The sequence below is a fragment of the Colias croceus genome, chromosome 1 (assembly GCF_905220415.1).
Source record: "Colias croceus chromosome 1, ilColCroc2.1".
Classification (NCBI taxonomy): Eukaryota; Metazoa; Arthropoda; class Insecta; order Lepidoptera; family Pieridae; genus Colias; species Colias croceus.
Genome location: NC_059537.1, coordinates 1,354,760 through 1,368,125, shown reverse-complemented (window position 1 = coordinate 1,368,125; position 13,366 = coordinate 1,354,760). Strand labels below are relative to the sequence as shown.

At 34.4% G+C, this 13,366-nt stretch overlaps 2 protein-coding genes across 5 annotated transcripts in view; one reads left to right on the top strand and one right to left on the bottom strand.

Moving 5' to 3' along the window:
• LOC123695052 (kinesin-like protein Klp10A) overlaps positions 1–7,501 on the top strand; it is a 54,595-nt gene extending 47,094 nt beyond the window's left edge. For 2 of the 4 annotated variants that reach the window (XM_045640751.1, XM_045640765.1), the window contains 4 exons: positions 161–275; positions 1,250–1,276; positions 2,915–3,089; positions 4,395–7,501. In XM_045640751.1, the coding sequence (XP_045496707.1) occupies positions 161–275; positions 1,250–1,276; positions 2,915–3,089; positions 4,395–4,534 (457 nt within the window). In that variant the 3' untranslated portion in view covers positions 4,535–7,501. The remainder of the gene's footprint in view (positions 1–160; positions 276–1,249; positions 1,277–2,914; positions 3,090–4,394) is intronic. The other 2 variants (XM_045640759.1, XM_045640772.1) reach the window with 1 other exon arrangement.
• A 705-nt stretch (positions 7,502–8,206) lies between these two features.
• LOC123695305 (protein adenylyltransferase Fic) lies at positions 8,207–12,290 on the bottom strand. Its single transcript, XM_045641108.1, has 3 exons — positions 11,103–12,290; positions 10,419–10,616; positions 8,207–9,441 (listed from the first exon to the last, which is right to left on the bottom strand). The coding sequence occupies exons 1-3, from the start codon at positions 12,128–12,130 to the stop codon at positions 9,312–9,314; spliced, it is 1,356 nt and encodes a 451-aa protein (XP_045497064.1). The 5' UTR covers positions 12,131–12,290; the 3' UTR covers positions 8,207–9,311.
• Positions 12,291–13,366: the final 1,076 nt, after the last annotated feature.

Here is a 13,366-nt window from a genome sequence, read left to right as displayed (position 1 = left end):
CGCCTTGTGTGTTCAAATCTCGCCTCGTGATCAAATTTTTTATATTCTTTAAAAATTCAACAATCAAGTATTATTTTGGTAGTAGAGATACCAAAAAACTTTTTTATCGTGCTATCTGTGTGTATTAATGTATTTTAAACGTTAAAATATAATATTGCAGAGTGAAAGAGCTGGGCACGTCGGAGGGCGGGCGGCGCGGCGAGTCGCCGCTCGCCGACCGCGACGTGGAGATGGAGCCCGCCACCGACGACCTGGCGCATCTGCGCTCGCTCAACGTGAGTGCAGACATACATACACATGTATATACATGTCGTGGCCATATCGTAGATTTGCCCATTTCATGAAATGGCCAACATAGTTTGATCAGATCGTTAAATCGTCATCGTTTCACGATTTGGTCGATCGACATTTGGCCAGATCGTATAAAATATAGGTTAGGTTAGGTTAGGTTAGACTTTAATAAACAACGCACGATCCGAGCGAGCAAAGCGAGCGTGCCGCGGCAGCGGCCGGCGAGTGCCAGAAGCGAATCGCTTTTTAAAAAAGAAACAAAAATGGTCATATTTCGTGAAATGGCCATCCACGTTTGGCATGACCAAATCGTGAAACGTTGACGATTTAACGATCTGGCCAAACTACATTGGCCATTTCATGAAATGAGTAAATCTACGATATGGCCACGACATACACACACATAAACATACACACGTACAGGACATAAAAACGTACATGCGAATACGTACATATGCATATGTAAATACTCACGCGCTGACACGTCAACGCATACACACATGCATACATACGCGTATGCACAATGCACATACACATGGATATAAGAAAATACGCATACACATAAATGAGTACACACACGAAACATGCATATACAGACACGTGTCAACAAACGTACACGGGCACGTAGACACGCACACACGCACATCGTACACACATACGACCATAATGAGTACATTCGATAAACACATATTCAGGATATATCTTGCATAACCTAGATACAGCCAATACCTAGTTTAGCAATAAGAAAAATCATATCTACTATCAATACCTCAAATGAACATTCATTCTTTAATGAAGAATACATTTTTAATTATTCTGTGTTAGTGCAATTAGATCTGAGCACAACGAAAATCCACTACATATTATAAGTAAAAAAACATTTCAAAATATATTTCTCGTACATTACTCGTATTGAAATAAAATGAAACCTATTTGAAATTATATTTTTTCTTTGCAGAACAATTGCTATCTAGCATACGAGCAGGTACTTATTTTTGCGTTATCACGGCCATACTCCCATTTTACTACCTACTATCGAAATAACACCATGCGTTTTATACTAATTTTCTAATTTGGTGAATTGTGTTTTTACTGACTCAACGTCCTTGGTTTTGGTTTTTTTCTATGCATAAATAATAGCGAGGATTAGTGACTTTTGCTTCAATAAATATTTGCAAAAACATTAGATTTTGCGTTTTATATGCATCGTATTAAAGTTCATAATTGCGTGTATAATATGCATAATATAGTATTGCGTTCATTTGGTTATAACGCAGAATGTATAAATTTATAAAGAATAGAAAAAATTCGATCACGAGGCGGGACTCGAACCCGCATCCTTTCGCGCCATTCCGGGGCGGATGCCTGACCAACTCAGCCACTCGTGACTATTTTTTCTATTCTTTATAAATTTATATTTATAAAGCATTTGAATGCCATAAAACCAAAAATATAAATTCAACGCAGAATGTATTCAAGAACATTCATTGGAATCATATAGATAAATCATTAATATGAAATCCATCTAAGTAAACTTAGATTATAAATGAATCGACTAAATAAGTAGTCTAAATTAATGAGCCTCTAAGAGCCATAAGAGCTACGCATAATATTATGATAGCTTTTTTAACATAATATAATAAATTGTCCTTAAGTATTTTGACGACCTTTTGGGGAGCCTCTAAGCTTTCTTACACGCTTTATATTAGCTTCACCTGTATGTTTGTATGTTTGTAACCGACTTCTTTGGGCGCGATTTTGACCCACTTTAAACGGCCAGATTTCGTTCAAACTTTGTAGATTTATTGAGGACCGATGACAATACACTAATTTGATAAAATTTTCTATTTTTTAGTTCGGTTTTCTATAAAAAGCGTGTTTTTTAGTTTTTTTAAACTATTATTATTATTTTCCCTCGTTTATCTTTTCATATTTATACCGGTAGTTATTTATCTTTTGGCCAAATAAATTCGCACACGCTCAGTCTTCAAACAAGTAATTTTAAATTCAAATTAAATAATTGTGTTTTGCAACAAGAAATCCAGACCTTGGCCTTACATTGGTTTTGATGTGATATTTTTACAACTAATAAAAAATAATGTGTGTCTTAACATAATTGCCTTCCTCCCCGCTTCTATGCCTGCTTTGGAATTATTTACATTCATACATACATAAAAAAGAAACAATAAAATAAATAAAATCATTTAGAATTTATATTACTTCGTCTTATTATGAATAAATTTTATGATCTGGTCAATCTTGACATTCAAGGAAAAAAATCCCATCCAACAATTTTACCAGTTTTCAGCTGGATGAAAATTTATGTATTTCTCACGCTTATTTTTTGCTCTAATTTGACCAGACTATTCTTCAGACATAAAATCTCCTCAAGTATTTTTTTATTCTGGCAATAAATTGCGATAATCTTAATATAGAAAGGTGATCAGATCAACAGAGATCTGTGCAATAAGGTGCCGGATACAATGCTTCTGCTCTGCCTAAACTAGTAGCAATACTACAAGACAAAGTTTCCTGGCTTGAACCAAAATATTCATGCAAAATACTTGTAACATTTTTAGCTGACTTGAACCGAAAGATTTATGTATTTATGTTACATTTTTAGGAGGGCGACATGTCAGCAGAGATGTACACGTTCCACGAGGCGATAGACGAGTTGCAGCGGGCCGAAGAAGAAGTGTTGGATAACCACAAGGCGATCTCGGACTACTTGCAGCACGCACTGCAACGCTGTCAGCAACTGCTGTCTATCACGAGGGACGTGGATTATGATCAGGATGGTATGTTTTTTTTTTTTGGATATAGATAGGATAGGGAAGCAGCGAAAAGCAGTGATGGCTCAGTGGTGGATGTTGGAATTCAAATCGATGTCGGAGGGTCAAGACCAGGCGAACGTCCAGGAAATTGTCCTTATATGTAATTTAATCCCAATAATTTTTTGCAAACACTGCTCCCATCGTGTTCGAAGAGATAGCATAAGCATAGATAGTTAGTTCACTTCCTGTTTTTAAAGTGAAACTTTTATTACATCGTCTCAAACTTTTTGGTCTGTGTAGCGCATGTCGCGTGTATCGCGGCTGCCGAGGTAGGTATACCTACTCGGCAGCCGACCGACACGCGACATGCGCTACACAAAGCAGTGTTCGGAACCGTTCGAACAGTTTCACTTTTACCGTGGTTTCATAAAACCACACAACATTTTTTTTGTTTCTGTGTCTACTGACGGACTTTTTCACTTTGCCATCGACATACATGTTTGATAATTACGTATTTGACTACTTTTTTTTTTCATTTTTTCTCTTTTCTATAATCTGCATGTCTGTGTGTATTTGGTTCTATACATATTTTATTTCAATGTTTATTCTGCGTGTACAAGTTCGTGTGTCTGTACATACATAATACCATGTATGTACACTCACGTAGTGTTTGTCGGTGAGTGTGAGCGCGTTGCAGGCTGGTTCCCGTGCAAGCGTGTACGCGGTGCGGAGCGGCGTACTACTGCGCGACGCAACAGATTGTTAGGTGTGATGCGGACGTTGATGCGTACTATTCGTCGTCATATTAAATGTCTTATTGGGAAAATTACTTTTTAGTTACTTTACTCAATGATTTGAGACATAACATAAAAAATGGAATGATAAATATATCGGTGTTTATTAATTTTTATACGATATTATTTTAACTTGAATTTATGTGCGATTTTAAAATAAAATAGACGGACTAACTTACAAACATTCCTTGTTTAGTTAATTATAGTTTTTTTTTTTCGTATGACGAATAGTACCTTTCAATGTATCAATCATTCAAAATTCATCGCTTAGTACCGTTAATATATCAGCGCTATCGCTCACACCTCATTGATAAACATATTAACAGTTCAGTAAAACCTGGATCATCAATAATCTATCGTTAATACTTGAGAATAAATCGACTAATCGGGTGTAATTTACAGAGAAAGCGGTCCATTCAAGCCAAGTGACAAAAATAGCTAAACACCATAATAATAAACAACCGCTTAGACGATTTACTTATCCAATCAAATCAGTAGATGTAAAAGAAACTAATTTATAAATTTCAACTTCCAGCATACGCCACGCAATGGGAGGAGTTGTTGAACGAGCAGCTCGCGGTACTAGCGCAGTCCCGGGATCTGGTCGCCGAGTTCCGCGCCAAGATGCAGCAGGAGGAGCACATATCGCGCCGCATACAGCCGCCGCGGCACTAGCCCCGCCCCTCCGTTCGTTTTTCACACTGGCAACATTCAACCGTCAAATGTCTACTGTCATCTGTCAACTGTCAAACGTCAACGGCCACAAGGCACGCTCCCGCGCTCTCGATGACGTCAGCTGTCAAACGTGTACGGCCTGAAGTTTGCGATTCGAATTTTGAAATTTTCGGTTCGGTTCGTTTTTGTTTTATAATTGTCGACCGCTCGGAGATTTGCGTGTGCCGTGGACGCGTTGTGAAACTCGGTGCGTATTGTCCAAGCTCTCTCTTCACCTTCCGTCGCATGATTAGAATATATTTTTGTATATCATTTAGTGCATCGTACATATGTAGTAAAGTTCCTATGTATATAACCGCTATGTATGCAACTATCTAAATTGTTTCTTATTAAATTTTAAGTTGTATCTATTCATTTTGGTATTCTACAATTCGCATCGAGTACTTTTCGTTTGACTATGTTTGTAATATGAAGAGTTTAAAAATAATTGACAAGATGGCGGTTATGGCCCAAGTCACATCTGTATGACATTCACAGTGTTCTGTAACGCAGTCTCTTTCTGTCAATCAGAATTATTTTAAAGCGAGAAGCTTTCAAGCTTTGCTTCTAATCATTGACAGATCATTCTTTCTCGCTCTTGTGTATGATACTTCTGAATGACAGAGGAAGATAGCATTATAGTACAGCCATAAAGATGTCGCTCTGTGAAATTATAAACAGTATTGAAATGCTAAAACATTGTAGCTGGCCTACGTTTCACCTCAGTCCAGACAAACGCAAGCTTACATCAAGATGCCGTCGTGTCAATATATAGACTGTTTATTTTAGGATGTGTTCTAAGCACGGACTAAGCCCGCGGTACAACTTACGGCGATAAACTGTATTCTAATAAAAATTGTAACTGGACAAGTGTAGTTTTGTTGGTTACACGTGGAAATAAATGTGTTTTAAACTGATTTAAAACTGTTTAATTTTCATTGAACTTTGCTATATTTATTGCTTTGATTTGTATTATCTATGAACAGTGTAAATGGCGCGAAACGGCCATTTTGAATTCTTCTCAAGTCTGCAACATGCAAGTAACGCGAACGATTGAATCAATTTAAAATATATTTATTTCAGATTTACTAATCGATTAATATGTGTTTAGATTGTGATCCCACTTTGTATTGCCATTCGATAAGAGAAGAACGAATTAAAATGTCCGGTGTGTTTTTATTCAGTTTCGATGCATTTAACTCTGCTAAAGGCCTAACTAGATATTTGGTAACCAAGTGTATACAAAGTTGTGACTTCGTGTTTCCCAAATATTTATGACAATTTCTTTTTGGTTACATATTATTGACATTTGGGAAAATGCTGCGATTTTAATTCGATACAATGTGGCCCCTTAGTCTTTTAAAATACTCGTAATGTTGTGAAAGTACATGTTTCGTGTAGCAGATGTATGGAACAAATTATTTGCTGTATAATGTGAGTTTAGAGATGGTTTTATATTATGCTGGGTGATTGGAAAATTTTATGCATCTAAGTATATTAATAAATTGATGCAACTGTTTCAATTTTTAAGAATAAACGTCAATTATATTAAAAAAAAATACTTTATGTGGCAATGAGTGTCATAATTTCTTATTTAACTATCTGTATAACTGTTCTATGATTAATTTCAAAGAAAAGTTCATGTTGAACGGTTGTAAAAAGAAAAAGACAGTCAGCGTCGGTCTATTTCGAACAAATCTTCTTTATTCTATTTAAAAAAATGCTTAATTTTCATAGATTTCCTTTCTTCATTTACGCCAATCGCCCAGTCGTTGATTAGAACATATCTATTGCTATGAAAGCGCTTGTTGTTGTTATATATATATATATTTATGTGTCGAGATTATTCGTTAGAGATTGCTTTTTAAGCCCAACAGAGATCTGGCATAGTCGGTCCATTTTCACGACTCTTATGTGATTTCTATCATATGTTATCTATTATAGTATTTTTAACTGACGATCGCTTATTTATAAAATAAACTTCCATTATTCGACATGACTTCCTAATATCGACTATCGACTATGTTAGGATTGCGTGGATTGAGAACTGACAGGAGCCGGTGAGGTAAATTTCTATACACAGATGTTTTTTATTGTTAGCAATCATTTTTACGTCATTTTATTTTAGGATCACTCATAAAAATAGTAAAAACATATTATTGTCATTAATTAAAAATAGAAAAACATTTGAAAAGACTAATTAAGTTAAAGTCATTACTTATATTTTCGTTTATTTTTGTAATACGACTTATTTTGTGATAACAATTGTTATAGGTTATATTGTAAATTGCGAGGATTTTCTTCTGAACGTTAATTTTTTTTTTGTAATCTGTGGAATGTTTTAAAAAGAAATGTGTTGATAAATTTGTTCTAAACTGGTGCTTACAAAAGTATTTCGTCAATGCCTTCTACGGACGCGGTATTTATATGTAGTTAATTTTATTAATTATTTAACAGTTCGCTTGAAACTCCCTCTAAATGCTTTCAATAAAACGAATAAATTACGATCATATTTCTATTGTTTGTTTTGACGTAGCAAATGTGGTTATAAATGCGAGAAACGGTGTTAGATGTAACGGTGTAGCCTCCACTGAATGTTAGAGGTGAATCCTATGTATACTACGGCTTATAAAGTTATTAGATAGTGCTTGTTTAATAAATAAAGAACGTACGCGGTACTCTGTATCAGAGTCCGACATTTGATTGTACTGAAATCTCTTGAAAATATGATTTTTGTAAGGGCCGTTTGGCTCGATGGATAGCGACTAAGTTTTGCCTTGATGAATTTGTTTGGTTTGTATAGAAGTGAAAATCAAAGTGTGGGATGCGAGGTGCGGCGAGAGTCGAGACGCTCGCACTAGTTGAAATGCTTTATTGTAATAAACATATTTTAACATCGCACATTATAATAAATTAATCGAAATTGAATGAGCTATTTTATTTTTATTCCTTTCCTCTGAAGTTTAAAAATATTTGTACCATCTCCCGATCTGGTGAAAAACGAATAATACATAAATTTTTGAAAGTGAAAATTTTGTAGTACAAATTAAACAGTGTAAAATACAGTGTAAAATAGCATTCGTCAAGCATCACGACATTCAACGTGTTCAAAGGGTTAAATTTATTGGTGTTATGAGCTTAATTTTCGAACACATTTTAAATAGGCGAATGCACAAATGAAACGCAGTAAATAATAGTCTATACCTTGGTCTATACTCTACTGTATTAAACCTTTTTGAAGTGAAACATGCGATTTACATGTGGATTTACACTAAGGTTATATTTGTAGAATCATACGTTCATCGCTCCTGGGGAGGAGGAACAAAGAGAGACAGATCGAGATTAGAGTACTCACTCTTATATCTCTATAATACGGATAATTTTACAATTTTCACGCTTGTCTGATCTCAAACCAACAATCTAATTATTGAGGTTGATGACTAGCTGACTGAAACTATATTATCAGCTCAACAGTCTACTGTACAGATTAACGAATTTAAAATTAAAATAAAGATGATCCCATGAGTCCAACGTCCATTCGTTAAACCAAAAAAAAAACCCAATTGAATTCAGAAATCTTGGTTATCAATTTTTTATTACATAGGATAAAGGTAAAATAAATAAAACAAAAAATGAAATTGCAATAATTTAATAAGACCCACTGAAGTATGGAAATGAATCAGTTTAAAAATGGAAGACAATATTTCTGTTTTTGAACGAGATGGTATTGCACTATAATAAATGCGTTTTCAGACATTACAACTATATATAAATAAATTTTAATAGGCACGTTTTAAGCTAACACAGAAATTATGTACTAAGTAATAAAAATTAAAACACATAATAAATAAATCATCACAGAAAAATTACAAATTAAACATCAATAAGTATTACAGTACTAACTATACAATTGTACAATATTTACACACCACTCACAGTTGAAGTAGAGTAGAGTAGAATAGTAACAGTACTTCGTAAAACACTATCGGTGAGATACTATTATAATAATAAATTTAGAGAGTCAAAATTAATAAATTTCTAATTTACACTTTTATATAAATTTCAGAAATAGGTATATCAAATACTGAATAAGTTAGGTATGCTTTTTCACGAGCCCGCCCGCACATAAATTATATCAAGACAAGGATAATAATACTAATTCACTGCATAAATAACAATAATATAATTTACCTCATAGGTATAAGATATATGACAGGAATAATTAATTAAACAATTTTACTAATTACATACTACTTACTAGTTTTTTACTCGTCAAAACGACGAAGTTAGGCAATAATTAACTTATTTTGTGATGTTATAGTAATAATAGGCGATACGATTTTTGACTGAAATAACATTGGGATGTACAGATAAAATAGGTCACAACATTTCTTTGTTTACATCTCAGAAACATAAATAAGCGAAATAAAACATTGGAAAATTTTATATACAAAGAAAAGGATTTATAGACAAGTTTACATAATATTATAACTCATAACATTGCAAAAGGTAAACATTCACATGACAATTCATTAGAGTCATATCCTGTTAAATGCTCTTGATTATTATCAATAAATAATAAGTTAACCCCTTCATACACAAGGATAATAATTATAAGACTCAAAATAGGAGGTTTTTTTTAAATTAATCAAAAATCATGTAACAAAAAAATGAAACTTTTTTCATAGATAAACAGGCAGTTTTGATATGCTTTACGTTTGTTTCTATACAAGTGTAGTTACAGCAGATCTTCAAAGCCTTCTCCGGTCAATATGTGCGGCTCTCCGATGGCGGGCACCATGTGACTGTACTCACTTGTAGCCCACAAGTACAGGTTCAATGTCCTCTCCGTACATTGTGCTATGAATCTGCAAACATTTCGATGGTAATAAGAAAATACTATATGTAATGTCAACTCTGCAATCGGGGTTCTGCCGTTTATCACTTAGGGATGGTAGTTTGTTGAAGAATAATATCATGAAAATTAGTTAAGCCATTTTCGAGGTTCAGAAAAGCAGCACTGATACGAGATTTTTATCTGATCGAGATTGTTTATAATAAATAATGAAAATTATGTCCATTTCGAGTATTTATTTCATAAAAATAACGCCTATAATGATAGTTGATAGGATCATCCTGTATTCGTAATTTGACCTTCGCATTCTAACTTTCACCTACGCTCAGTTGCACTTGAATCGTGATGGAAATATACTTTCGATAAATCTGCATTGCATTTACAAGACATTTCAAATTATACGGAACAATATATTTTTTATTGACTGGTCCTTTCAAAATGACCGAATTTAGCGCTTCACAACAGAAAATGGTCATTTTAAGATTAATCAATTAAAAAATCTATAATTATCACATTAAATAAATAATTTTGTAAAATTTACGAACATAGTAGGAAGCATAGTGTGTGAACACTAGTGAGATAAATTGATGATTGTCACCTATAATTATTATTATCTATAGTCAGAGTCATCTGCTAATGTATTGGATCTAATAACCTTTTTGATGGATAAAACAGATAGTAATTTATATCACAAGAAAAACATAATGTAGAAAATTGATGTATTCCTGAGATTCATTTTATCTATGAGATGGGGTTTTACCATTTTTAATCAGAAGATATGACATGTTATTAGACTTGTTTCTCAAATTCGCCGTTGCCATTTTGTGATAAAAAGCCCTAGGAATGTGTGAGTTCAGTATTTCAGAGTCAGTTCAGTTGATTCAGTACCTCATAAAAGTTGGTTAGGCACCCTAAAAGAACTACTCTGAATTCATTTTGACTATTTTGCCTAGTAGAATATAGTAAGCAAAGGTGATTTAGGTTACCTACCTGACAAATGGTCTAACATCTCCCTCATTAGCAGTTTGCAAGTGTTGATAGTACAAATGTCTATGTTGCTTGGCTATAATCACTGGTGGGTAGCCAGCCTGCATGAGCAGCAAATTCATGAGCAGCCGAGAGGTTCGGCCGTTACCATCTATGAACGGATGGATGTGGACTAGCTTGTAGTGTGCTAGAGCTGCATATCTGGAAATTTCATATGGTTTATAAAAACTGAACACTTATATAGTTGCAGTTGTTGACAAAAACAATAGTCTTCTTGGATAGTAAAGCCCGTCCGATTAGGGCCCTTCTGGCCTCCTCCACTCAAGCGACAGCTCAAGCCGAGGTTCGTGGTCCCCGTCAAGGGGGGACGCCCTTGTGCATGTCGCTACCAGGGTGAACCTTCAGTTCACCCCCGCGTCCGCGTTAAAATGTAGAAGCCCTTCTGGCTAACATTGAGAAACACCTTACAAAAAAAAAAAAATTGGATAGTAAGTTGACAAATTTATATTCAACACTGTTCCAATCGAGGTATTTATGAATAGAAGCAGTTTATAATTTAATTTATGTTGTTAATTGTAAAAGTAATGAGCAGTTTTTCTACTTATAAAACGAATAATTCAATTGAAATTTGGTGAAAAATGAAACTGTTAGTGCTCTGATAGACATGTATATTAAATTATAGTTTACCTCACAGGATGAAGCTCCAAAGCATCTTCAGAATTAAGCCATTCCAAGAACTGTTTCATCAGACCTTGTATCTCTGAAGGTCCTGGAGGTATGTGACCACCAACATACACTTGTGTCCTTCTAAAATGCCCCCCTTCCACTGGGTCTACATGCCCTAAGACTCTCTTGTGTATCTCCAATATATCCCCCATTGTAATATCTCTCATTCGATACAATAATGTAGCATTTATATACTTCATCGCAGCATCCAAACCCAATATCTCATTGTGTTCATCAATGCTTTTACCGGCTACTGCTATTCTCGTCTCTAAAATGCTTCTCGTTTGTTGTAGCGTCATTGTATTTCCTTCAATACCAACAGTATGGTATATGTGCTGAAAATAAGCTTCTTTCTTAGCTCTACATAAAGCAGAATCATTTTCTGGTATCGATAATAATGCATCTCGCTTTTCGTTAATTTTTCGTAACATTTCGCGATCTAAATTCTCAACAATGCTCGCGGTTCGCTGCCTGTTTGTCAGTGCTCCTCTGTGATCTGGATAATTGGTTAAGGCTAACGTGTACAGTTGGTCCGCTTTAACGATATCCTTCTTGGTATCTTCCAAAAACTCTCCATAGTGGTTGAGTATATCGGCGTGTTTCGGTGACAATGCAAATGCGTGTTGAAATAGTTTCAATGCTTTATCAGTTTTTCCGTGTTTTTTCATGTCCAAAGCTGCGTTTAAAGACACGACAGCTTCCGCATCTCGCGCTTTGTCGTATGATTTAGGTTGAGAAGGTGGAGGTTCTCCTACAAATGGCTCCAAATAGTTTCCGTATAATCCAGCTGGTATGGGCGCAAACGGTTTGATAAGTTTCACATCATGGCTCAAGATCTTGTGCAACGTTATAACAGCAGCAAACATACACACAACACTCGATAGAATTACCACGGTTTTACAACGATCCAGGAGGATATTCATCTCAATTTTCTTTTTCCAAGCACTCTTCATGGTTTCTGTTTTGGTAGATCTACCTAAGAATAACATGACTGATGTGATTTAAACAACGTTTACCCACTGATAAAGCGTTAGAACTAGCGATTGTTGATAATTTTGATTTCATCGTGTATTGCAATAATATATTTCAAAGGCAAATCGTAAAAAAACACGTAATGCCATTGTACATTTTAGACAATTACCAGCTGTTGCTTGTCAGTTGTCTAATGTCTTTGTCAGATGTCAACTGTCAAATGTCAAATGAACCATAGAGCACATTCTAATTTATACTTAAAACGTGAATGTGAATAGCAACTAGCTAATTTGAGGTTTCTGTTATGGGTTATATTATTATCTTTTCTATAGCTTTATACTTTTAGAGATGGGTATGTTGTTATTGGCCCTTAAAATTATTAAATAGCCCACATTTGTTTCGGCTTATTTAGATTTGGTATAAATAATATAAATAGTTTTATTTGTATACGTAGTTATATTATTATTAGTCTGTGGTTTTATCCAAACACTCATATACTTTGAACTTCACATGTATTAATTTCCGTTTATATTTGTAAGTATCTGAAACTTGTATTATTTAATAAAAGTTCTATTATCCGATGTGCATATATTTTAACCATTTAGTATTATATCTGCAATTTTCTACAATCTACATAATCTGCATATTCACTTGCATTCTTGTATATTTCGGGGGTTTTAGGCCTTTAATGCAATTACGTAGTTTTATGTTCACTTCATTAAAGTATTACTGAATTTTGATGGTAATTCAATAAACTCGTTAAACGAGTAAGAAGCATCTCACATGTGCATAAGTGCATTCATGCGTTTTAATATTGTTTAAACGTCGTGCGTAATTAATTGACGACCGCTCAGAAGCCATTGCTTCACTGCACTTCCAAATATGGGTGTCGATGAACGGCATTTTATAAATTTCGCTTTAAATAATATATATGTATGTACTCGAGTTATTTCACTGCCAACTCTTTTGGTGGCTTGTTACGTGGTGAAAAATGTATGCAGTTGAAAGACAACAGCTATAGAAATATAGATTTTTACTTTAAATAATTCGAATAATCGTTTCGATTCGAAAAATTCACTGTTACCAATAGACAGTTCATTTTTCGAAGAAGATTAATACTATACCATCACTCACAGACCAAACCGCGCTAGTTTGTTTAAGTTTATGATAGCCAAAGTATACGTACCTAAACCTAGCTTCTTTGGGATTTTATTTCTAGATTTTTGAGAGCATTATATTTGTTAGTAAGCTTC